Raw genomic sequence first — 21,921 nt, 5'->3', positions numbered from 1 at the left:
CCAATCAAAGAGGAACACCATGGGCATTAAAACCAGCTTTTGGTTAAATTCCATTGACTTTTTGACTAGATGCCAGGTCTTGTTAGTCAATCCAATAAACACTACATAGCTACGAAATGCACGTCTGTTTCAGTGTGACGATGAGTGTCATTAAAACAGTTCATTTTTTAAGAGTTTTTAATCAAAACATTTTTGTAGAAATGAATAAACACGAAAGACAAAAGAATTTTTCACTATGACTCATATACAAGAAAAACAACCAGTGGGTCTGATTGGATCTCATTGCAGTCGTTTCTTTTCTATATTAACAAACCACAGTTAGCTTGGTTTTAGAAAGTAGTTGAGAAATCAATCACACAGCAGAAATCCAGTTTGTAAACAGGAGCACAACAAAATGGAGTCTGAAAAACATCTAGTGAATGGAGGAACGTCAAGATACAGCGTGCGGAAAGGGTTAAGCCATGGATGATGCACAATAAAGCTAATTTCTGCTTTATTATGATGTAAACTTGGACAGATGGCTAAGCAAATGTTTTGGTCAGTGTGTCGTTGTCATGTGTGTATTTAATCATTATTGTTCGGTATTTTAATAAGGTTTCACTTCTGTTTTAATATGTAGCAGTTAATTGATTTCATTAATACTGTTGCTAATGTGCCCAATTTGCTTCCCCAAAAGTCCAAGAATATCATCAATATCATTTTATGCACATTTCATTGCACTGGAAAATATAACTGCCCACTAAAAATAACTTTTTGAAATTTGCATTTAAACATTTTCCCTATAAACTACTCACTGCCTATCTACCCAATTTCAAATGCAAAAGAAAGATCATTTACAGCATTTGCAAAGAGTGAAAATCCCCCCCAAACCAGAGGGCACATATTTTCCAGGTTGAAATCAGGGGCTTCACACTATTCCTTGACGCTACAACCAAAGTGATCTCAATGGGAAGGGGGCGGTTTTGTACATGGACTGCATTTAACTTGAATGATTTTCAGTTAGTTGTCCCACCTGCTCCTTCTACGTTTGGGCGGCTCTGGCACGGCGAAGCTATCATCTTCTCTGTCTCTCTCGCCCTTTCTGTCCGCTCTCTCTCTCCTGCTCTCGTCGCCATTGCGGTTGTCGCCGTGGCGGCTGCTGCGTTCCCGGTCGCCACTACGTTCCCGCTCGCTGCTACGTTCCCGCTCACCGCTGCGTTCCCGCGAGGGCATCGGCGCACTGCTCTTGGCGGCGGGCACGCTGCTTAGGCAACCGGCGCTGGCGAAGCCCGGTATTGCAAAAGAGGCGGCGACAGCCTGGGCTCGCTCGGCGCCGTTGGACGACTCGGTGGGCACTGAACTCAAGCTGCCGGCGCTGGTCCATCCGGAGACGCTGCTAGATTTGGCGCTGAGTTTGGGCGAAGTACCGGATGCCGCCACAAAGTGACTCTTGTATTGATTCTGGGAAGATCAAGAGTCAAATGATTCTTTTTACCACAGATTTTGATGTAATACAGTGAGAGAAAAGATAGGGTTCCCTTTACCTGGAAGGCTTGTCTCATGGCAGATATGCGGTCTCCCATGGCCCCGGTGTTAGGTTTGCTAAAACCCTCGTAGCCACTCATGGAAGACCCCCCACTGCTGCTACGATCCTACAAAGCCAAAAAAAGTTTCTTTCACCCCGTGTTTAAGTAACCTTTTTTTTTTTTAACTTCATTTGATAACCATAAAAACTCACAGACGTATCGGCGCCCAATCCAGGTCTCTCCTTGTAACCGAGTCCTCCACCGCCAATGTTTAGCTTCTTTCCCATACCACCTTTGAATCTGGACTTCCTGAACCATGGATTCTACAATGAAATTAAAAAAAAGATTAAATATACACAATATATGTGATCATAACTGAAAATATGACAATTGTCCAAATACAGTTATACCTCAACTTATGAATTACTTGAAATTGTCCTGGTAACATTATTGTGGCCTGGAATTTACATATAAAGTACTACTCTACTTACAAAATATTCAAGTGAGGAAAAAAAGTTTGTAAGTAAAAGGTACTACTGTATTTCACCCCTAAGATTGAAAGAATGACTTATAATGAATTATAATTGATCTCAAAATATCCACTTTACCTGCATGGCCAAGTCCATCAATTCTTTAGAAACACCCTGATTGGCTCCTTCCAAATTACGCACAAGATCCCCGGCAAAGGCGGTGTCCTTGTTGGTCAACAGGGTGTAGGCCACGCCTTTTTCCCCAGCACGACCCGTTCTGCCAATACGGTGCGTATGCGTATCAATGTCTCGTGCCACGTCGTAGTTGACCACTGTACGGATTGATGGGATGTCCAAACCGCGAGCTACAAAGGACAATGGTAGGGAAAATAATGTAATATCATCTTCATCTTCAACTTCTAGATATCTGCCATCTCACCAGCGACATCTGTGGCCACCAGAACGGGCAGATTCTTCTTCTTGAAGTCGGTGATGACCTTATTCCTCTCACTCTGGTCCATGTCGCCATGGAGTAATCCCAGGCTATAGCCCTCTTGAGTCAAGTTGGCGGCCAGTTCTTCTGAATTGGCCTTCTTGGTGACAAAGATCAGCACCGAGCCGCTGGACGTGAACTCCACCAGGCGGCGTGTCAGCCAGTTCCACTTGTCTGCGCCACTTGGCAGCATCTCTACCACTTGAGTCACATCCTCATTGGCCTAAAAAAATTAAAAAGTTAAAATATAAGTCCACCGACTCATGTTTTTTGATGTGATTATAACATAAATGATGACAAAAGGCACCTCTCCAATATCTCCCTGCACAACACGGATAGGATCCACTAAAATGTCCCTAGCCAGCCTTTCAATCTTCTTCCGGAATGTTGCGCTAAACAAAAGTGCTGTGGCAAGTAAACATACCCATTAGCAAAATGCTTTATGAATAGGAAATGAGGAAGAAAAAAAAAAAAAAGAATGGCGCTCACTCTGTCTGTCTGGACGCACGTGACTGGAGATAGATCGAACTTGATATTCTGGAAAAATGAAACCAATAAAAAAAGAGTTACTTCTTTAGTCTACAAAATGAAGATTTGGTGTTTTTTTACCGACCAAAACCCATATCAAACATTCGGTCGGCCTCATCAAAAACCAGGTACGAAACTCTCTGCAAGGACGTGGCCTTCTTTTTAACGTGGTCGATCAGACGACCCTGAAAGAAGGGAGAAAAAAAAGCTCACATTTCATCTCAATTTGCATTCCCATAACGTTGTCGATAAGTGTTGTATTTTCCTTACCGGAGTGCAGACTACAATTTCTGCGCCTTCCTGCAGAGCTTTGGCTTGCTCCCACATGCTGCCTCCTCCGTAAACCGCCACGGAGCGAAGTGAGTACGCTTTACCGAAACGCTTGCATTCAGCGTGAATCTGGACAATTATTAAGAGTGTTAGAATCCCTAAATTTAGCAATATTCCCTGACACTGCTTGAAAACTAACTTCCACACTTGTCAACATGTTTTCATATTTTACCTTTTTTCCCCTTTAATCATTTAAAATTGTGCACAGGATTTTTTTTTAAAGTCCTTTTTTTGTTTTCTGCTACTATTGTCATGCTCTAAGCATGATATACCCAATATAGCGCGTCAGCAAGCAATGTACCCAGACAGCCAAGCTGTCAGCGACATCTACAGAATCTTGAATTTAGTGCATACTGATTGGACACCATGTCCATTTTGTAGAAAATGTTACACTTTTAAGTGCGCCCTATATGAGTAAAAATGTGCTGCGTTGCATTTGCATATATTATTTAAAACCACTTAATAAGGAAAATTGCATTCATACATAAGGGGAGCAATTAATTGGCTGAGGTTGACAGGTATGAATTTCTAACCTTGGGGGGGGCCCTAGTATTAGAGTACTTCAGTGTGTTAACCTTAGCCTGAAACACTCAATTGAAACCCTACTTGAACTTATTGTTGTTACTTTATCCCTGTCTTGCAAAGTAAATGAGTAACCCTAAACCATCTATCTATCTAATCTCATACCTGCTGACAGAGTTCCCTAGTGGGGCACACAATGATGCCGATAGGCCCATCCCCGGGTTCCAGCTCCTTCTGGTCCATGATGTGCACCAACATAGGCCAAATAAATGCTGCCGTTTTGCCACTGCCAGTTTTGGCGATGCCAATCATGTCGCGGCCTGACAATGCAATGGGCACGCCCTAGAAATGAATGGAGTAGATACACATGTAAATAATTCACAATTCTATTTTTAGGGGGTTGGCTTACCTGGCATTGGATGGGAGTGGGCTGCGTGTATTCTGACTTGCGGATCTGATGCGTGAGCTGCTCGTCAAAGCTGAAATGGGCAAAGCTGGTGCAGGGTTTAGGGGGTGCGGCACCAGACACCTAAAAGATCGGAATTTGTCATTAGGAAAAATGGTATTTAGAGTAGAAGACGATCAATTGGGAATACTTACCCGCAAGTTGAGCTTTTGTCGGAGTTCTACCACCTGCGTTCCTGTCAGGATGCCAAGCTCTTCGTGCTCATTGTAGAAGTTTTTCTCAAATGGTGGATATTCAATCTATATGAAGAGAAATACATATTTTAGTTGTTTTTTTTAAAACCATGCAATATAGATGAAAAAAACTCATTAAAAAACATTGCTAAACTATTTGAAGACAAAAAAATTGGATGTTAAAAGTGTATAAAAAATATTTAACAATAATGAACTATTTCGACCAACAATCTCACTAGAATTTCTATCTTGATTAAACAGTTCATAATAAAATTGTAATAAGAATTGTAAAAACAGCAAACATTTGTAAAGCCACTGTTGCACACTATTAATCATTAACGTTCTTATTTTCTATGACTAAAATGGATAAAAACAAATTCAACATAACTTAAAAAATATGTTTATGTCATTGCCTGACATTGACAAGACGTACAATTAATTTACACTGGGCTGTAATTTCAGTGCCATTTAGACTGAGATGGCTGGCAAACCTCTGAATGGTCGATAGGGGGCAGTGGCAGGATGATTTTCTTAGCTATGGGGGCAATAGGATTGCCATCACTGTCATAGTCAACGTTTTCTTCCTCCTCCTCCTGCACCAGGCCGGCAGTGGGGTTCTCTGCCATGTAGCGAAAGTAGGCCTCCTGCAGAAAGCACAATAATACGTCTAGAACAGAAATAACCACATTGAGCATTATGCAGGTCTTTTTCCTATTACCTAGTAATCATTTTAAGTGATCTAAACATGCTTAGTTGTCTTGACGAAACGAACGTACAAAAGTAAAAATACATACTGATATTCCTTTGAAAGCTATATGTAGTAAAGGAGGAGTGGCGGATGTTTTCCTCACTTGATAAAAGAGTTGTGATTGAATGATTCAAGTAATCGTGAAGGGGCTCACTACTCACTTGTTCATCTTCTTCTTCAATGTCATCACGAATACCCCTGAAAAGACAAGCGGAGAAAAAAAAAACTTCCCTGCGGCTCGTTCATACACCCAAAATAGAAAACCCCCCGCCCACCCAAAACTTGTGTGAGCACGCACCTAGCTGTGCTTACCTGTACTGCAGATACAAAGGAATTTTAGGGCCGCATTGGAAATACTAAATTCAACCAAAACGCCTATAAAAATGATGTTGCCAACTTACAAGAAATATTATAATTTTGTCAATTGTATAATATTCCAGGTGAAATTATAGAATAATATTAACAATGGAAAAACATTTAACTGTTATAAAAATTATTAAAAGATATGATGAAGTTAATGTATATGACAAGAAATATGTCACATTAACTGAATTTAAGCTGTAATGTTATTAAGGAAAAAGTTAAAAGTGCAATGTAGTTATAGAACATAAATAGTAGTTGAATTGTAAAAGGAGGTTAGAAGTGAAATAATCAATTTTAGTTGTAATGGTTCAAAGATATTTTTACATTTGTATTATAAGGACGTTTTTTTTGTACTTATGCACCCTATTTTTTTGTAGTATTGGCAATAAATTGTTGGCATATTTTCAGCGCGGCCCTAAAACTCCTTCATACCATTTACGTCAGAAAAGCAAAATAGAAATGCTTTTTTTTGTGCCACACAACAAACCAATCTATTGAAATAACGGGTATTTTACTAAAAGACAAAATAAACACCCACTAAAGAATGCCAAAAGAAAGTAAAGATAGGCTTACTTTGCTGCTTTTTCCTCGATTTTCTTAATGTCCTTTGCCGCTTGGTTCTAGTGAATAAAAAAAAAAAAATTGTCAACACACAAAAATAAAAAATACTATAATGATTGACTATATGTGTTGTTTTTAACCCTGTAGAATGACATCTCAACAAAGTACAGATAAACTATCATATTTAACTTACCTCAACCTCGGCCATAAATGCATCTAAAGGATCATCGTCGCTGTCTGAGCCGGCGCCCGATTTCATTTGCAGACGCGTTGGCGAATTCGCCGCCGGAATGTACGGCAGGTCTACATTAGCGCCAGCCTCCTCTTCGTCATCCTCAAAGTACCTAACAAGGAAAACAATACTTTTTTTCTTTCCAAAATGTCATATCAATCATCTTTAAAGTTGAACTAAACACTCACGCGTTTTCCTCATCGAAAGCGCCTCTTTTGGCGCCGATTTTGTAGAACGCCGGAAGTTGTTTCTTTCCATAGCCACCACTGCCCGATCCCGACGCCCCAAATGAGCCGTGGGATTTCTGATTGAGGGATGGTTCTTCTTTCTTCCCACCACCAAGGGAAAAGCCCCCAAAACCGAAGCCTCGCTTGACACCAGGACCGCCTTTGTTCCAATTCATGGTTGTGCTGTGGAACATATAACATCTCATTTTAGTTTCTAAAACACCACAGGATGGAGCCAAAACTAAAAATATAGTGGTAATTGGGTCAAGAAAGCACTAAAAGGCCTGATCCTAAAGCCATTTTAAAGGATAAGATTGTAAAAACAGTTAAATATTGTATCCCAGTATTTTGGAAGTAACTTAGTTTGGGGTTGGCTAATGGCAAATTAATATTATTATATTATCATATTGCTATTACTGATATCTACTTTTATATGGGGGTACGTTCAGTGTCGATCTAAAAAATCTGTTAAACTACGCATTACAATTGATGACATAGAATGTAAAAATCAGACGATTGATTCAATTGAGGGGATTGTTTTTCTAAATCTAATGTAGCTAGCGTAGGATAGACAAGTGTTAGCATTAGCACTAACAAACATGATCGACAGGCCACGACCTGAGGCCGAGATGAGTTTCGGCTGTGTTTGTTCATCGTTGAAGCAAAATGCATTAAATTACATGTAACACAACAGATGACATTGCGGTTTTTGTGAGGCGCAATTACCAACATATTCTTATTTTACCTCTATGTGTGATATCCACCAAAGCACCGTTGAAGTGTTTCGAGGCAGAAGAAAAAAGCTTTACGTCATCACATAAGGACCACTTACTAAGTCACCGCCTTCTTTTGGCGTCTATTTTACGCGACACCAATAGTCGGCTGTCATCGGCGCACCGAGAATGGAAAGCTCATTTAGTCATCCTAAAGTTGATATTTAATCTCGATGTTTTCTTGGAAAACGCTGTAATTTTTAAATGGTAAGTAAAAACGTTAAAATGTCCAAATTATTATGGGAATTTTGGTGTAAAAGAAGATTCGCTTAGTTTAGCTAACGAGTGTTGGCCTCATTAGCCTGCGCACTTCACCATGACAACAAAACAGCTACGACGATGGAGTACTGTGATTTATCATTTGGCCTTAAAAAAAATCCTCCATTCTATGTATTATGATCTAAAAAAATGTTTACATGTGCTTACAGAGGTATTCCAAGGACGTGGTTTCAAGATTGGATGAACAAAGGGATCAATGTCTTTTCTTGTGAGTCACATCTACCCTATGAATCATAATGTCCTTTAGAAAATAAAAAATAATTCAAACTGTGAATCTTTACCTTCCATATCAGCGTTGGGTGACTGAGAAACTGAGTTCCGAGAGCTTGCGGGATTTGGAGCTGTTTGGAGGTGAGGCTTAGCTTCAAAACTAGAAGATAGTGACATCTGTCAATCAAACATAAAATATGGAACACATTCAGGATTAGAGGCTAGAATTTGCTCCATTAGTCACCATACTTCCACCTTTTGAGTATGTCCATGTGTCTTTATTTCACTGATGTGGTCTTTCTACTTCAGAGCAAGCTCAGGGACTCTCTCACAGGGAAGTAAGTGTCCTGTAACTGCATTGCCACGCCCACTTTTGCCTGTTGTAAGCGTCTGCATGGATGCTGGTGTGTTCGCACTGTGGGGAAAGTCTGAAAAAAATAGTGGTCACTAATGTCATTTGGCTTTTAGGAGATGGACGGTATGCTTTGCTGTGCTCATGCATGGCATCGCTCGTCTTTCACCAGTATTTTGACTTACTAGGCCTTACATTTTTCCACCACCACCATTTTTTACAGCGAGTTTGCAGGATGTGTCCACTTAATGTCACTTTTTAAATAGGACTCTTACACACTTTCACAGTGCTTTTTTATTAAGTATTGAGAAGCTTGTTGATTGTACTACCCATTTTCAGCACCAATTTGTCACTAGATCTATTGTTATAACCTGCAAAATGCACTACAATGTTCCCTTGCTATATTATAGTATATGCCCTGATATCTACCTTAAAAAATGGCATGAATGCTGTAATAAATAATTAGTTAATTGGACATTTCTTATCCAATAACTGAGTGTCTGAAGAACAAAATGGAATTGACTCAACTTTTGTTGACGGTTGTCTAATTGTTTTCTTTCCTTGTTGCATCTTTGGCCAGGCTCATGAAGACAGCAGGGAAAGTGTGACATCCCATTCCATTCCACGGCGAGACACCATGGGCAGTTTCCTTCCTGACAGCAGCGCCTACCAGCTGCTCTCTGTTATTGGTTGGTCCTTCTCCTTATTTTGGTAGTCAACCTAGAAGCCAAGCACTGCCACAAAATATCACATTTTACAGTCATATTCATTTATTTGTATTCACCTTCCATACAATCATCACAATCCAACTTACCTAACTGTCTATTTAACAGGTCATGGTCTAGACCACCTGATGACAGTCAACCGGGCCCGCTATAGACCTACTGGGGAACTGGTGGCCATTCGGCGCATTGACCTCGAGTCATGTACCAACGACATGGTGGCTTATCTGCAGGTTAGCATTTGTTTCAAAGCCTCCATCTTTGTTTTTCCCCCCAAAACAACCCAAACTGACTTTTTAAGAAAATGGCTTTGGTGTTATTCCTGCAGGCAGAGTTGCACGTGTCCAAATTGTTTCACCACTCCAGCATTTTGCCCTACAAGAGCGTCTTCATTGCTGAAAACGAGCTATGGGTTATCACCCCCTTCATGGCATATGGTGAGGTTAAAACATTCAAATATATACTTGATGTGTTTGCTAATCAACATGTTATTTTTACCAGGCTCTGCTCGAGAACTAGTCAGCACTTATTTCCCCGACGGCATGAGCGAACTCACCATCTCGTACATCCTGATGGGCGTCCTTAAAGCTCTGGAGTACATTCACCAAATGGGATATGTGCACAGGTGGAAACTAGGATAGCCTTAGCATAGCTGACAAAGCTAAGCATCAAAACAAAAAGTGTTCTCACTTGTTTTGAACTTTCTTTTCTGGCAGGAGCGTGAAAGCCAGTCACGTGCTGATCGCCGCCGACGGCCAGGTGCGCATGTCGGGCCTCCACAGCATCTTCAGCCTGATCCGGCACGGGCAGCGCGCCAAGGTGGTGCACGACTTTCCGCATAACAGCATCAAGGTGTTGCCGTGGCTCAGCCCTGAAGTGCTGCAGCAGGTAGACTGACGTCACCCAATTTTAGCATTTTACAAATGTTAGCCTTTTACAAAATTCACCTCCCTCTTCAGAACCTACAGGGCTACGACTTCCGCTCAGACATCTACAGCCTCGGCATCACGGCGTGTGAACTTGCTAACGGACATGTCCCCTTCAAAGACATGCCGGCCACACAGGTGAGACGAAACTCTGCCCAAAATGTCGGACAAATTTTACAAACCCTCTTTTTTTGTGCATAGATGCTGCTAGAAAAGCTAAACGGGACAGTACCATGCTTGCTGGACACCACCACCATCCCACCAGAGGAGCTCTCCATGAAGCCATCACGCTCCGGTGCTGACTCGGGTATTTGTGAGGGGCTGGGAGGAGGCGGGGGCAGCGTCGGCGGGATCCGCCACTCCAACGGTGAACCGGCTTCATCTTCCTCGTCGGGACACCCGTACAACCGCACTTTCTCGCCTCACTTTCATGCCTTTGTCGAGCTTTGTCTTCAGCGAGATCCGGAGAAGAGGTACAAATATGGTCAAATATGAAATTGCCTTGGGCAAGTAGTCTGAATATTCCCATTTTTTTCCCCATAGACCTTCTGCCTCTGCTCTCATTGGCCACCCTTTCTTCAAACAGGTGGGTTTGACAAATAGAATTGGAAATTGTGAAAAGGTACAAAAAAGGCCTCACCACATTTTAACAAGATGTCCTCCATCACTCAGATTAAGCGCCGTCCCTCCGAGGCGCTGCCCGAACTCCTGAGGCCCGCTTCACCCATTGGCCGCGGCGAGGGATCCCATACGTTGCCTTCTCCTTCTGGATTGGCCAGTCTGGAGTCGAGCCTCAGCCACTTAGATGTGGATGACTGGGATTTCTGACACTGGCCACAAAAGTCGACCTGTGTAAAAAAAAAAAGTGACGTTACTCCCGCCCCTCCCCCTCCGAGTTGATGAACTGCTTGTCAACTCACTGTCTTAAAATGGCCGCTTCTTCCTCTCAGGCTCTGTGGAGAAGATGGTCTACCTCTGACTCATCACACACACACGCGTGTTTGCATGTTGCGTAATTTGGCCCATTGCATGAATGTAATGAAATTTGACAATAAAAGAAGTTGCTAAAAAATACCATTTTTATTCACAATGTACACATTCAGGAAAAAGGCGGGACATCAGTTGTCCTCGTTATCGGATGGCGGCTGGTCGGTGGCAGCTTTGCGTTTCTCTATTTTGGCCAGCAAGTCTGAAAAGAGCATGTACTATAAAAACATGGAATATTGTCTATCATCGCATATAAGCCTCATGTGCGTAAAATTGTCTTAAAATCATTGAATTTTACAATTTTCTAAGTTTAAGACGTCCCCTGATTTTTAATTTTAAGGCTAAATCACAATCCTAATGGGATTTTAGAGTAGAATAAGTGTCTTACCCTTGGCTGGGTTGAAGACACCATTAGTCTGAGTGTTGCACACGTAGCATCGCTTGGACTTGCGGTAGTGCTGAAGTGCGCAAGTCTCGCAGAAATAATGGCGGCATCTAGTGAGGAAGTAAAAAGGAAAAAAAAGTGAGTTTTACCCCAGTCTGCACGCTCTAAAAATCAAACAATCCACCTACTTTGTGACAATGGGGTTTTTGTAGGAGTCCCTGCAGATGAAACACTTGAACGGCAAATCCTCTTCATCGCTGCTCACCTCATAATTTTCTTCATCTATAGTGCAGAGTTAAAATTAACAGGCATGGATTACAGTAATCACAATTACTGTCAGCCCTATTTATTTATTTTTTTTTAACTTCAGTGCTGATTCCTAGGAGTGGCTTCCGCTAGCAAATTCAGCATGGATTTTCATATTTTTATGAATTTACAAAAAAAATGTAATTAACAAAAAAACAAAAAAACAAATGTAGTGAAATTGCAATATTGGAGGGATTATTGTATTTCCCTCCTACAATCTCACCATTATTCCCATAGCGCCCCTCCTCCAGCTCCCTCTCAATCTGCCAGCCATGTTTGTAGTCCGACCGATCGTGGAGGAACTTGCAGCTGTCTAAAATGAAAAATGGGAGGTAAAACAAGCTAGTTAAAATCATCAATGTTTCAACAATTCCATTAAAACTGACCTCCAAAGCCACAGAATCCAGTCTCCTTGTAGTCCTTGCAGATGTCTGGCTGGTAGTCCCACCTGACTGTAGCTCGCAGGTGCTCCGGGGCTCGGATGGGTCCTTTCCTATATGTTCACATGAAAAACTGATTCTTTGTAAAGGGGAAAAACACAGTAGTTTGTTACCCACCTGACCATGCCAGAGGACGCATTGCCCATGGTGGTATCTTTGGGTTTGATAAATTTCTGATAATTGTTGATGCCACGGTAGATTTTATCATCCTCCTTGCCCGTCCATTCCTATGAGAAAAACACATGGTCATCCATATCCATATTAGTTTTAGCTTAATTTTTCCTTCATCAAAACACTTTGAAATATTGTTTACCTCTTGGATTTTTTGGCTCCTCTCAAAAATGGCTTGAGCATCCTTGTCACGCTCTGTGTCCATTTCGTAGGTTGCCGTGGCGCCCATGTCATCGGGACCCTCAGGTTTCTTTTTGGAAAATGTTTTAATGTTTAGATATGATTTTTGTATACTGATTGTGATGACGTCATCATGTCTACTCACTGCTGAGCGTTTCGATTTGTAGGAGACGGTGATCTTGTCCTCTTTGTCATTGTCGCTATCGCTAGATGACACGGTTTCTTTCTCCACTTTCTTGGACTGCACCCAAATAAAATATGAGATTATTTTCTTAGTAAGTGCGTTCTGTAGTTTAAAATTAGAACTACTTTAATATGTTTTCAAACATATAGGTACGTACATAAAACACAATTGCTAATTGTTAGGCTAATTGGAAAGACAAAAACATGCCCTATTAAGGGCTAAGTGTATTCATGACAACCATATCCCCATTCCTGGTTATTATTAATATTTGTAAATAAGTAAGTAGTTATTAACCTTTTGAATCATGGGGTTTTCTCGCTTCTCTTTTCTATCCCTTCTGACCACGGAACTGATCTCTTCTTCATCACTGTCTGCATCTGAACATGCAATTATCGTAAGAATTAATACACATAACCCTTATTGGCAACAATAACAATATTAATGAAGCACTGGTACCTTTATCACTGTCACTGGTCTTTCGTTTTCGTCCTGAAAACTTCTTAGTAGATTTTTTGAATAAGAAAGTGCACGAGCCTCCTTTCGATGTGTCGCCCTCGGCCATCTTGTCCACACGGTTTGTAAACAAGTAGAAGCGTTTCCCTGCAGCGCCCCCTAAGGATCCGGTTGTACTATCACATCACTCCAACATAACCAAACAAAATTAAATCTCTGAACATGCATATTATTTCACCACGAACACCACAACACAAGTAAAGGCGTTAATTCAAATATTTGACATTTAAAAGAAGAGATAGTATAATGAACTACGACTAAAAGGCCAATGCATCTACGTCTACTACGTGAAAATGTAACGAAGTGATTAATATACTTGCGTGAGCTTGTTTTATTTTGTAGCATTTAACCGGAAACAGTGTATCTACCACTAAAGCACTTACTTGATGGCTTCGACCTCCAGCCTCAGCAGCAGCAAGCCGCACACTCATCAGCATCAACGGCCGACAATTTCCGCAGAGGACAGCGGCTGCAAAGCCAGCACGGGGCCCGGCGGAGGGAAGGCGGGGCCCGGTGGTGGGTGCGGACAGCTGCCGGTGTCGCCGCTGTTGGATGGACGAATGGAGCCCGGCTGTGTGCGCACGGCAATGGCTATGGGGCTGACGTCGAAAAAGACGTCCGCCCGGAGCGTCGGAGTGGAAAGAAAAAACCTCATCACGGTGTGCAGGTATGTCACGACATGCCAGATCATTCCGCGTCCATGCATTGCACAAGATTAAAAAAAAATACCAGTCCCCAGTGGTACTACTTCTTGCTCATTCCTATTTATATTTACATTTAAATAACATCCTTCCTTGTTTTTAATCCTAGGCCTAACCATAACATTGCTTTATTTTTTCCTATTTGTTTCCATAGCATCACCTGCTAAATTATTCTATATATGAAATGTGAGGGAAATAAATGTTATTTCTTCATCCTATTGATGTCCAATGCTAAGATGGGACAAGGGCGTGCAAGGTCTCCTCCCCCTCTATCGTTCTCCATCTGAGGTGTCCTATATATCATCATTTTCATCATCGGGGGTCACTTGCTGTGTGTTGTGCATGCGTCATTTTATACTGCCCTCACAAATGTAGCCACATATACAGGTCAGGATTTGCGATCACGATGGAGCATCTGGACCTTAACTGAAAAAAATTAAATGTTCTTAATATCACAAAACATCACACATCAATGAGAAAATAAGTCAAATATTGAACATTACAACTGCCATATATCCCAATTTTCATTCATCTATTACATTGTCCAATGTTATAAATAAATATACTGTCCCCAAAAATAACAAACAGGCCAAATCCAAAATAGACAACTATCAAGACTTTTTAATTCCTGTAATCCAACCTTCCTGATTTATTTTAGTTCCACAAACATTGAAGCATACTGAATCACAAAGTGTAAAAAAAAAAAGAAAAACATCTTTGCGATCATCTAGCTCACAAAAACCACATAGGACAGTTCTAAAATCCATTAAGAGATATATATATTTTTAGAACATAAATGACAAGTTTCACGAGGACAAGACACCGACAATGCAAGCACATTCACATTTTGATCAGTATTATTGACACGCAATTTTTCTTTCCACTTACTAATGTGCAGCAGACCTAAAGGTCACGGTCTGGAATGGGTGAGGGCAGACATGGTGGTCCCACATCAGCTGGTTGGACTGCCATACTACTAGATCAGCGGGTGGTTATGATCAACACAATGCAATGGGGAATACTAGGTTAAAAGTAAAAGACAATGACTCCCAGTAGTCTAAATTATTCCTCTATAAAGTTAAATATCTCCTACCCAATTGCATTAACCCCTTTTGTACCCTATAGAGGACATTCAGGGCTTTCCAATGATACCAAATTTCATATGCAGTATTCCAATGACTTGACATAGATTGTGGATTTTCAAAATAAAAGTGATTGGACAACATTTTTTTTCCTGGTAGTCAGGTTGATATGACGTTTTTTTGTTGCTTATTTTTGTTGCTAAGTTACTTATTTTTTTGTTTTTATTTTTTGTCAGTTGCTTCATTTCAATTTTAATACATATTTGGGTTTATCTTATTTATGGAGGTTATATTTTCATTTCTATTGCCGTTTATTAGTCATAAATGGTTACGCAAAAAAAAAAAAAAAACTTAACATGCCATAACTAACAGCTTATTTAATTTGCCTATCCATATAATTGATACTACAAATATTATATGCAACAAACTGAGTTTGAAATTCAAAATCATGCAATTTAGTTACAACCAAAGTACAAATACTATTGTTAAATATATAACTAGAAGAGATACGGTGGGAAAATACTTAACAAATGAATCAACCAATCAATTTACTTCATTTTGATCTAAAAAAAAACGCAATAATATTAATTTAGGGCCAATTATCTTGTTTGCGTGAAACGCAGAGGAAAGCAAAACAAACCTCGGGGCGCGACATGGTCGCGGGTGGTCGGACGCCACGACAAAAGTCATGTGATGACATCTCGGGGGGGTGTTGGGGGGGTCACTGAGGAAGAACTGTGGCCAGGGCAGATGACGGAAGAATGGCTGCAGACTGTTGCCGGGCTATGCTCTTGTTGCCCCTAGCAACAGGGCAGGGGGATTTTTATACAATTTTTAACGAGGGGTTTTGGATGCTTGGACTCTGCAAACCTGGAAAACAAACAATAGCACTGAGAATACAAACATTTGGCCACTAGAATGTGAAATATAATTTAAAAAGTCACAATTTCCACTATCCTACCATACAGATGTACAATTTTTAATGCTTTGCTAGAATAATTGTGGTCCAAAACGAGACTTTCTACAACATAATTGGCTGTATGTTCTTTCCTTATGTCCACCTGCAGCCAAAATGCTCTGTAATATGTGGAAAACGGGATGTAAGACACGCCCAACAAGAGTTACGCTTTCCATTTTGGCCTTGGCCCAATATTCTTGAATGATTCATCAACCATTAATTCTCTAGGACCATCCAACGGTAGACGGTAGGGCGTGTTTCATCATCGTCTGCTGCTAATGCGACTGAAAAATAAGACAGCATTAGAAATAGAGTCGAGGTTTGACCTTGAGGTCTTAAAATAATGAAAATATCGGTTTCAGTGCGTATCAAAAATCCGCATACACGACCATAAGAGCGGAAATGTTCATTTTACTGGCCTAGATTTATTTTTTTGTCAGTCTATTGTAAATTCCTAAGACTGAACAATACCAAAGTATGGATTTTAACACTATACAGTCTTTATAAGAAGGCAGGTTCTATTGAATGAGGATCAAATTCTTTTTTTAGGGGGAAAAGGGTATACTTGGGTCCTGGAACTGATTGGTTTTGACCTTGAAGGCTCCAAAGTACATAGAAGGCTTAGGCAGGAGAACAAGAGGGCATTTAAAGCCAGTGTGGAGTGGGCTGGGCGCTGGTCCAATCGCAGTGAGAGTGGGTTGCGTATGTTGGGGCGGAGGGGAGTGAACACAAAAGAAACTTTTCAAGAGAAAAAAGCTGTTGTTTTTCTGTGTCCAATGGTACCAAGAGTAATCTGCTAGTCTACAACAGAAGCTTCCCTTTGGATTCTCAAGTGGCAAAATCTGGTCAACGAGGTCACTGAAGGCCCAATGCCTTTCTTTCAGTACCAAGTTGCTTACATATTGTTTTGGAAACCCAGTCCAAGGGTAACTGGTTGGCTCCTAGTTTGGGTTTGAAGCAAAAATAATATCTGAAATATCATGACTAGCGATTTTTAACAGACTGTTATAGTGAATGTATTGGTATGAATTACTTTAATATTGACATTAGCATTATCTTAGCAAACAAAACAAGTTTTTTTCAGTATAAATAAGAAAATAACTGACCTGATGGACTGACCCGATGTTGCCCGGAAAACAGTCTCAGGCGCAAAAGCCATTTTATTCCAGTTTTTAAGGTTTGCCGTCAGAGAAGCTTGGTCTTTTGGTGCTTGGCTCCCGTCACCTCCCCCGGCCAGGACGAAGTCTAGAGCGTCTTGCGTTTGGGGAATAGGGCTTTCCGAAACGACGTGGTGGTGGTGCCTCGGCTGAAGGAGGCGCCGCCTAGGGAGATCTTGGTCTTGCCGCTGGTGATGGTGGAGGAACCCAACGAGGTGGTGCTCTTGCCTCGTGAGATGGAGGAATTGCCCAGGGCTAGCTTGCTCTTGCCCCGCTTGATGGTGCTGCTGCCCAACGTCAGGGCCGTTTTGCCCTCGGTGAAGCTGGTGTTGCCCATCGAGCGAGACCTGGTCCTGGTCGTAGTAGTGGTGGTTGTGGTCTGGGCCTGGATTGAGACTCTCAGTCCACACTGGGCATGTCAAACTGGTGCAGTCCTCAGACGCTGCAATAACGCCAGCCGCGATCCCGAGCCCACCAGGATGCCGAGAGAACCCCGACGGGCATAAAGCGTCCGTTGAGATGCCGGACGTGGGCTCGGACAGGCCGCATACCACTCTGGAGTCGCCGTGAATGCACAGAGGCGGCCCCCCGTAGGTTGTGGGCTGCCCGTTCAGATGGTGATGGGCTGGGGGGAGACTCGGGACAGTTGTGTAATTGTCCAACAGACTTGATGACACCGGGGACATTGTTGAGAGCGGTGGGGGTGACATCACTTTGTTCTGCGCCATTGTTCCAAGTGTAAATGCTTCAAATAACTAAAATGAGAAAATACACCTTGGAATGTTAGCATGAAATAACTGGGGGGAAAAATATGTTTTTTCCGTGCAGTGGATTTTATTATCCATTTGCACGTGATTTCATTTTGGAAGAAGCAAAGTTAAGAACATTTAAATGGTGATTATAGTGCACTCTTACTCAATTTTATCCACACATTCCTCTCTCCTTTCAAAATTTCTCACTGATTACAAACCATCATAGCAACTTACTGTTATCCCATCATACTATTTTGCACTATAACGGACTATATATTACATTTTTTTTGTTTTAAATCCTTGTTTTTTTTAAGGGGGTGAGCATAATCTAAATCTGACATCCATCCTTTTCAGTTAAATTCCAATTTCACGGTTGGTAATTCCAGTCAATGAAGCTATACGTCTTATCGCCTCTAGCGAGGGTGGTCCTGACCACAGAGGCGCACTTGGTCCCGTGGGTGAAGGTCAAGGTGGTGATGGAGCTAGCAGTTTCCCCTCGCTTGACTTTGGTCTTTCCCACCGCCACGGCGCTCTTTCCCAATGTTAACGTACTTCTGCTCCAGGCGATGGAAAAGTGACCCCAGGAGATGGCGTTCTTGGTACTCAACAATAAAACATGGCCCTTTTTAAAGGAGGTTCTTCTGGATGAATAGCTGCTCTCATCAGAGTCTCTTTGAGTTTTAGGCTTCTTCTTTGTTACCGTGCCGGTTGCCGGGCGGCGTTCCATTTAGGTGGTCCTGCGTTTTGGCAAGAACGCCTTACGGAAAGAGGTGGTGGTGGTCCCTCGGCTGAAGCTAGCTCGTCCTAGAGCTACGGTGGTCTTCTGTCTTTGGATGGTAGAGTCTCCCATGGAAGTGGTGGTCACTCCACGGAAGATGGAGGAGTTCCCCATGGCTACGGTGGTCTTCCCCCTAGCGATGGAGGTGCTTCCCACAGCCAGGGCGGTCTTGCCCTCGGTGATGCTGGTGTTTCCCATGATTGGGATGCCGCCGATCCAAAGCTAGATGAAATGTCCGGCGGTCCTAAATAGCCAGATGAGGGGGTGGGGATGGATTTGATCGGCTTCTTTTTTCTTGGTTTTTTTTCTTCTTCTTTTTGATACGCCAGGCACAAAAGGACCTGGAAGCTCCGTGTGTGTGTGTGCAGAAGCTGCACGGAAGAACAGGGGCTTATTTGTATTGTTGTAACGGTAATTGTGAACGGCGGCTTTGTACGGCACACAAGACAATCGGGGTGACCTCAGGGAAAAGATGGCGTGGAACTGAACACGCCGCCGCTACCTCCGCCGCTGCTGTGTTGGCATACAGTAGTGCATTTATCTCAAGCTAATGAAGACACTTGTTGTGTTTCGTTTTTTTTTTAGGTTTTCCGTTAAGACTCTGTTGGAAAAGTATACCGCCGAGCCCATCGATGACTCGGCTGAGGAGTTTGTCAACTTTGCCGCCATCTTGGAGCACATCCTTAGCCATCGCTTTAAAGGTAATGGGAAAAATTGCCTGCAGATTTGGAGCATTTGTTTTTTTTTTTTAATTTGCTCCTGTATGGTATGCGAAGGGGGCTAATATGCGAAAAACACAGTATTTCTATTTGTTTTATTTGTTCTAACTCTGTTCACGAAGTTAGCAAAGCTATTTGTTTATAAAAGATGGAAAATATGTTTTTAAAGAAAGGATTCAAAACTTAAAGTTTGACTTTTTGACCTAGTACTTACATATTGGAAGGAGTGTGTCTACTTTGACCAGTTTGTTGCTTCTCCACTGTTGCCGAGCAGGTTCTGCCAGCTGGTTCAGCTCAGATGGACAACGCAGCTTCTGGGAGTACCTCCGCTTGGCCTGTGGGAAGGTTCAGAACAACTGCATTGCCAGTATTGAGAATATTGAGAACATTAGCACGTCTCGAGCCAAGGTGAGGGTTTGGGTTCGAGTACGCGCCTCGCTCTGGTGTCTGACTTTGCTCTTCTCAGGGACGGGCTTGGATTCGAGTGGCGCTGATGGAGAAACGTCTTTCGGAATATGTCTCCACTGCCCTCAGGGACACCAGGACGACAAGGTGTGCCGGATCTTTAGCATTTGTGGGCAAATTTAACAAAGCTCTAGGAATATCCACCAGATTTGAAGTTTTTTTTAAGATTTTAACATACATTTTGTGTTTACAGAAGGTTCTACGACGACGGCGCCATCATGCTAAGAGAGGAAGCCACAGTACTGACTGGCATGCTCATTGGACTGAGTGCCATTGACTTCAGGTTATTTTTTCATCTCAACATTTAATTGGGAAATCCTTAACGAGGACAAAAAGATGCCAATTTACATTTCGTCCATGTAGTTTTTGCCTAAAAGGGGAAACGCTGGATGGCAAGTCGCCGGCAGTGATCGATTACACGCCCTATCTCAAGTTCACTCAAAGGTAAGGATGTGGATATCTTTGGATTAGCACGCGTGGCTAGCACTCGCCGTTTTTCTCGATAGCTACGACTGCCTGAGCGACGAGGACGACCGGCGCAGTGTGGACAGCAGCAATAGCGAGGAAAGCGTCCCCGAGCATCCTTACATTCCATTGGTCACCGACGAGGAGAGCTGGAGCAACAAGTGCCGCAAGATGGAGCAGCGGTTCAAGATCGTCTATGCCCAGAAGGTGAACAGAGTAGCTTGGATTATGGGCCAATGAAAAATGACAACTGATTGACTATGAAAACAAATGTTTTTTGCAACAATTTACATGATTTTTTTGTAAATGTTGAGTGTTTAGATGAGTTTTGCGTACAGGGCTACCTGGAGGAGCTGGTACGCCTTCGCGAGTCGCAGCTGAAGAACGTGGAAACGGAGAACAAGTGTCTAAGGGCCAAAGTGGATGAACTGTCCTTGCAGAGTCAGCGTGAAAAGAAGGAGCTGGAAGCTGTTGTGCTGGAGCTGCAGGCTCAGCTGTGAGATCATCTCCACTATCCTTCATATTTACTACAACATGCCATTAAAACTGGTTTAAAAAAATAGTAGCGGAAAAAAATGGAAGTGAATTTGCGATAAGTGAAGACGCGATAATCAAGGGATTACTGTAACTAATTTGGCATTGAAGTTCACTACTATCTTATAGAACTAATATCCATTAACATCATTAAGGATTGTTGCCGTCTTTCTGTCTGTCTCTCTCTTTTAGCTCATCTCTAATGCCTTGTGACTCCTCCCACCTTGGAAAAAACCTTTCCATCCCACTTATCAACCAATGGACCACAGTCTCTGACCACCAGGGTGATGTCAAACTCTTCCGCAGGTACCCAAACGGAGATGGAAGAAAAAAACCCAGCATAGATGAAATAAAACCCTAATAAAAAGAAGAATTGATGTTTACTTACTTTTCCCAGGAGGAGTTTCCACAGCATGGAGCAACTTTCTGCCGAGATCAGCTTCAACTCAGACTCTCAGAGGACGTACGATAAGCAGAACGGAGACGCCGCTTGGACTTCAGCAGGTAATGTAGAATGACTGCTTTAGATGCCACCTATAATGTGCATTTCAATCAAAATAATTTAACTTTTAGCTTTTTTTTAATGAATCTGTGGGCTGGGTTTGGATTACAATGGATCCCAAACATGTCTTATTTCAGGGAAAGACGACACACCGTCCATGTTGGGTCTTTGTGGCTCTCTGGCTTCACTGCCCAGCTCCAAGTCGCTGACCAGCCTCAAGTCCAGCGAATGTCTGGTCAACATCAGCCCGGCGCTTTCTCCCAGCTAAGAAGACATTGCCCAAATCCCTGGTTGCCCCCCCCATCCCAGCAGGGCCAATCTCCTTGAATGTACAGCAGGAATTCTGTTCTCATAATAATCCTTGCCTTGTCTTTCTTTCTATCTTTCTGTCTCCCTCTCCGCAGAATTGTATTGTTTTACTTTGGACATCAGATCAATCCAATCCAATCAAACCCCGTGAAATACTGTAAAACCAAAAAACAAACACACATCTTTGGATGTGACGCAACACTACAGAGTTAAAAATCATGGCAAAACTAAGTGTTTTGCAAAGTAAACATCTTTCCAATGAGAAAAAAATGTTGTTTTGCAAGAGAAATGTGTCCTTCAAATCATAAAAAAAGTTTCACCAAAGAAACTTGTTTCAAAGGAGAAAAAAAGCATGTCTTTTTTGCCTCATATGAATCATCAGAGCAAGTAACAAAACCTGAATAGCCCCGCCTCCAAAACAGCAACAATGCTTTTTAATGCTTGGGTGTGTTT

At 42.1% G+C, this 21,921-nt stretch overlaps 5 protein-coding genes and 1 long non-coding RNA gene across 8 annotated transcripts; 2 read left to right on the top strand and 4 right to left on the bottom strand.

The window, feature by feature from the left end:
- Positions 1–159: 159 nt before the first annotated feature.
- ddx42 (DEAD (Asp-Glu-Ala-Asp) box helicase 42) lies at positions 160–7,444 on the bottom strand. Its single transcript, XM_077734209.1, has 18 exons — positions 7,364–7,444; positions 6,580–6,801; positions 6,353–6,503; positions 6,172–6,218; positions 5,397–5,433; positions 4,979–5,131; positions 4,449–4,553; positions 4,258–4,377; positions 4,014–4,190; positions 3,267–3,395; positions 3,082–3,181; positions 2,958–3,005; positions 2,776–2,873; positions 2,415–2,691; positions 2,114–2,340; positions 1,718–1,828; positions 1,524–1,631; positions 160–1,440 (listed from the first exon to the last, which is right to left on the bottom strand). Exons 2-18 carry the CDS (start codon positions 6,792–6,794, stop codon positions 1,000–1,002), a joined length of 2,544 nt encoding a protein of 847 aa, XP_077590335.1. The 5' UTR covers positions 6,795–6,801; positions 7,364–7,444; the 3' UTR covers positions 160–999.
- Positions 7,444–10,954, top strand: strada (STE20 related adaptor alpha). Of its 2 annotated transcripts, XM_077734202.1 has the most exons (13): positions 7,444–7,598; positions 7,820–7,878; positions 7,964–8,021; positions 8,190–8,218; positions 8,813–8,921; positions 9,066–9,187; positions 9,283–9,391; positions 9,456–9,579; positions 9,671–9,842; positions 9,914–10,018; positions 10,082–10,353; positions 10,424–10,466; positions 10,553–10,954. In XM_077734202.1, the coding sequence occupies exons 2-13, from the start codon at positions 7,867–7,869 to the stop codon at positions 10,706–10,708; spliced, it is 1,311 nt and encodes a 436-aa protein (XP_077590328.1). In that variant the 5' UTR covers positions 7,444–7,598; positions 7,820–7,866; the 3' UTR covers positions 10,709–10,954. The 2 variants fall into 2 exon arrangements, with proteins under 2 accessions (XP_077590328.1, XP_077590329.1); XM_077734203.1 differs by lacking the exon at positions 8,190–8,218 and having other exon boundaries at positions 7,550–7,598.
- rnf113a (ring finger protein 113A) lies at positions 10,942–13,674 on the bottom strand. Of its 2 annotated transcripts, none has more exons than XM_077734204.1 (11): positions 13,430–13,674; positions 12,990–13,173; positions 12,828–12,910; positions 12,495–12,590; positions 12,312–12,419; positions 12,116–12,225; positions 11,945–12,051; positions 11,782–11,871; positions 11,441–11,534; positions 11,256–11,362; positions 10,942–11,069 (listed from the first exon to the last, which is right to left on the bottom strand). In XM_077734204.1, exons 2-11 carry the CDS (start codon positions 13,093–13,095, stop codon positions 10,999–11,001), a joined length of 972 nt encoding a protein of 323 aa, XP_077590330.1. In that variant the 5' UTR covers positions 13,096–13,173; positions 13,430–13,674; the 3' UTR covers positions 10,942–10,998. The 2 variants fall into 2 exon arrangements, with proteins under 2 accessions (XP_077590330.1, XP_077590331.1); XM_077734205.1 differs by having other exon boundaries at positions 12,990–13,145.
- Positions 13,418–21,910, top strand: LOC144208386 (RUN domain-containing protein 3A-like). Its single transcript, XM_077734201.1, has 11 exons — positions 13,418–13,713; positions 19,060–19,175; positions 19,468–19,601; positions 19,660–19,745; positions 19,852–19,941; positions 20,022–20,102; positions 20,165–20,330; positions 20,462–20,619; positions 20,850–20,963; positions 21,055–21,161; positions 21,297–21,910. Exons 1-11 carry the CDS (start codon positions 13,433–13,435, stop codon positions 21,425–21,427), a joined length of 1,464 nt encoding a protein of 487 aa, XP_077590327.1. The 5' UTR covers positions 13,418–13,432; the 3' UTR covers positions 21,428–21,910.
- On the bottom strand, positions 14,349–18,378 carry LOC144208391 (uncharacterized). Its single transcript, XR_013328879.1, has 2 exons — positions 16,894–18,378; positions 14,349–15,699 (listed from the first exon to the last, which is right to left on the bottom strand). It is a non-coding gene; the product is annotated as an uncharacterized LOC144208391 (long non-coding RNA).
- Positions 17,759–18,770, bottom strand: zwi (zwilling). Its single transcript, XM_077734208.1, has one exon. The coding sequence runs from the start codon at positions 18,670–18,672 to the stop codon at positions 18,424–18,426; it is 249 nt and encodes an 82-aa protein (XP_077590334.1). The 5' UTR covers positions 18,673–18,770; the 3' UTR covers positions 17,759–18,423.
- Positions 21,911–21,921: the final 11 nt, after the last annotated feature.

The sequence above is a fragment of the Stigmatopora nigra genome, chromosome 15 (genome assembly GCF_051989575.1).
Source record: "Stigmatopora nigra isolate UIUO_SnigA chromosome 15, RoL_Snig_1.1, whole genome shotgun sequence".
NCBI classification, from domain to species: domain Eukaryota; kingdom Metazoa; phylum Chordata; class Actinopteri; order Syngnathiformes; family Syngnathidae; genus Stigmatopora; species Stigmatopora nigra.
The sequence above is the reverse complement of the archived record's forward strand: the minus strand, read 5'-3'. Positions and strand labels throughout refer to the sequence as shown.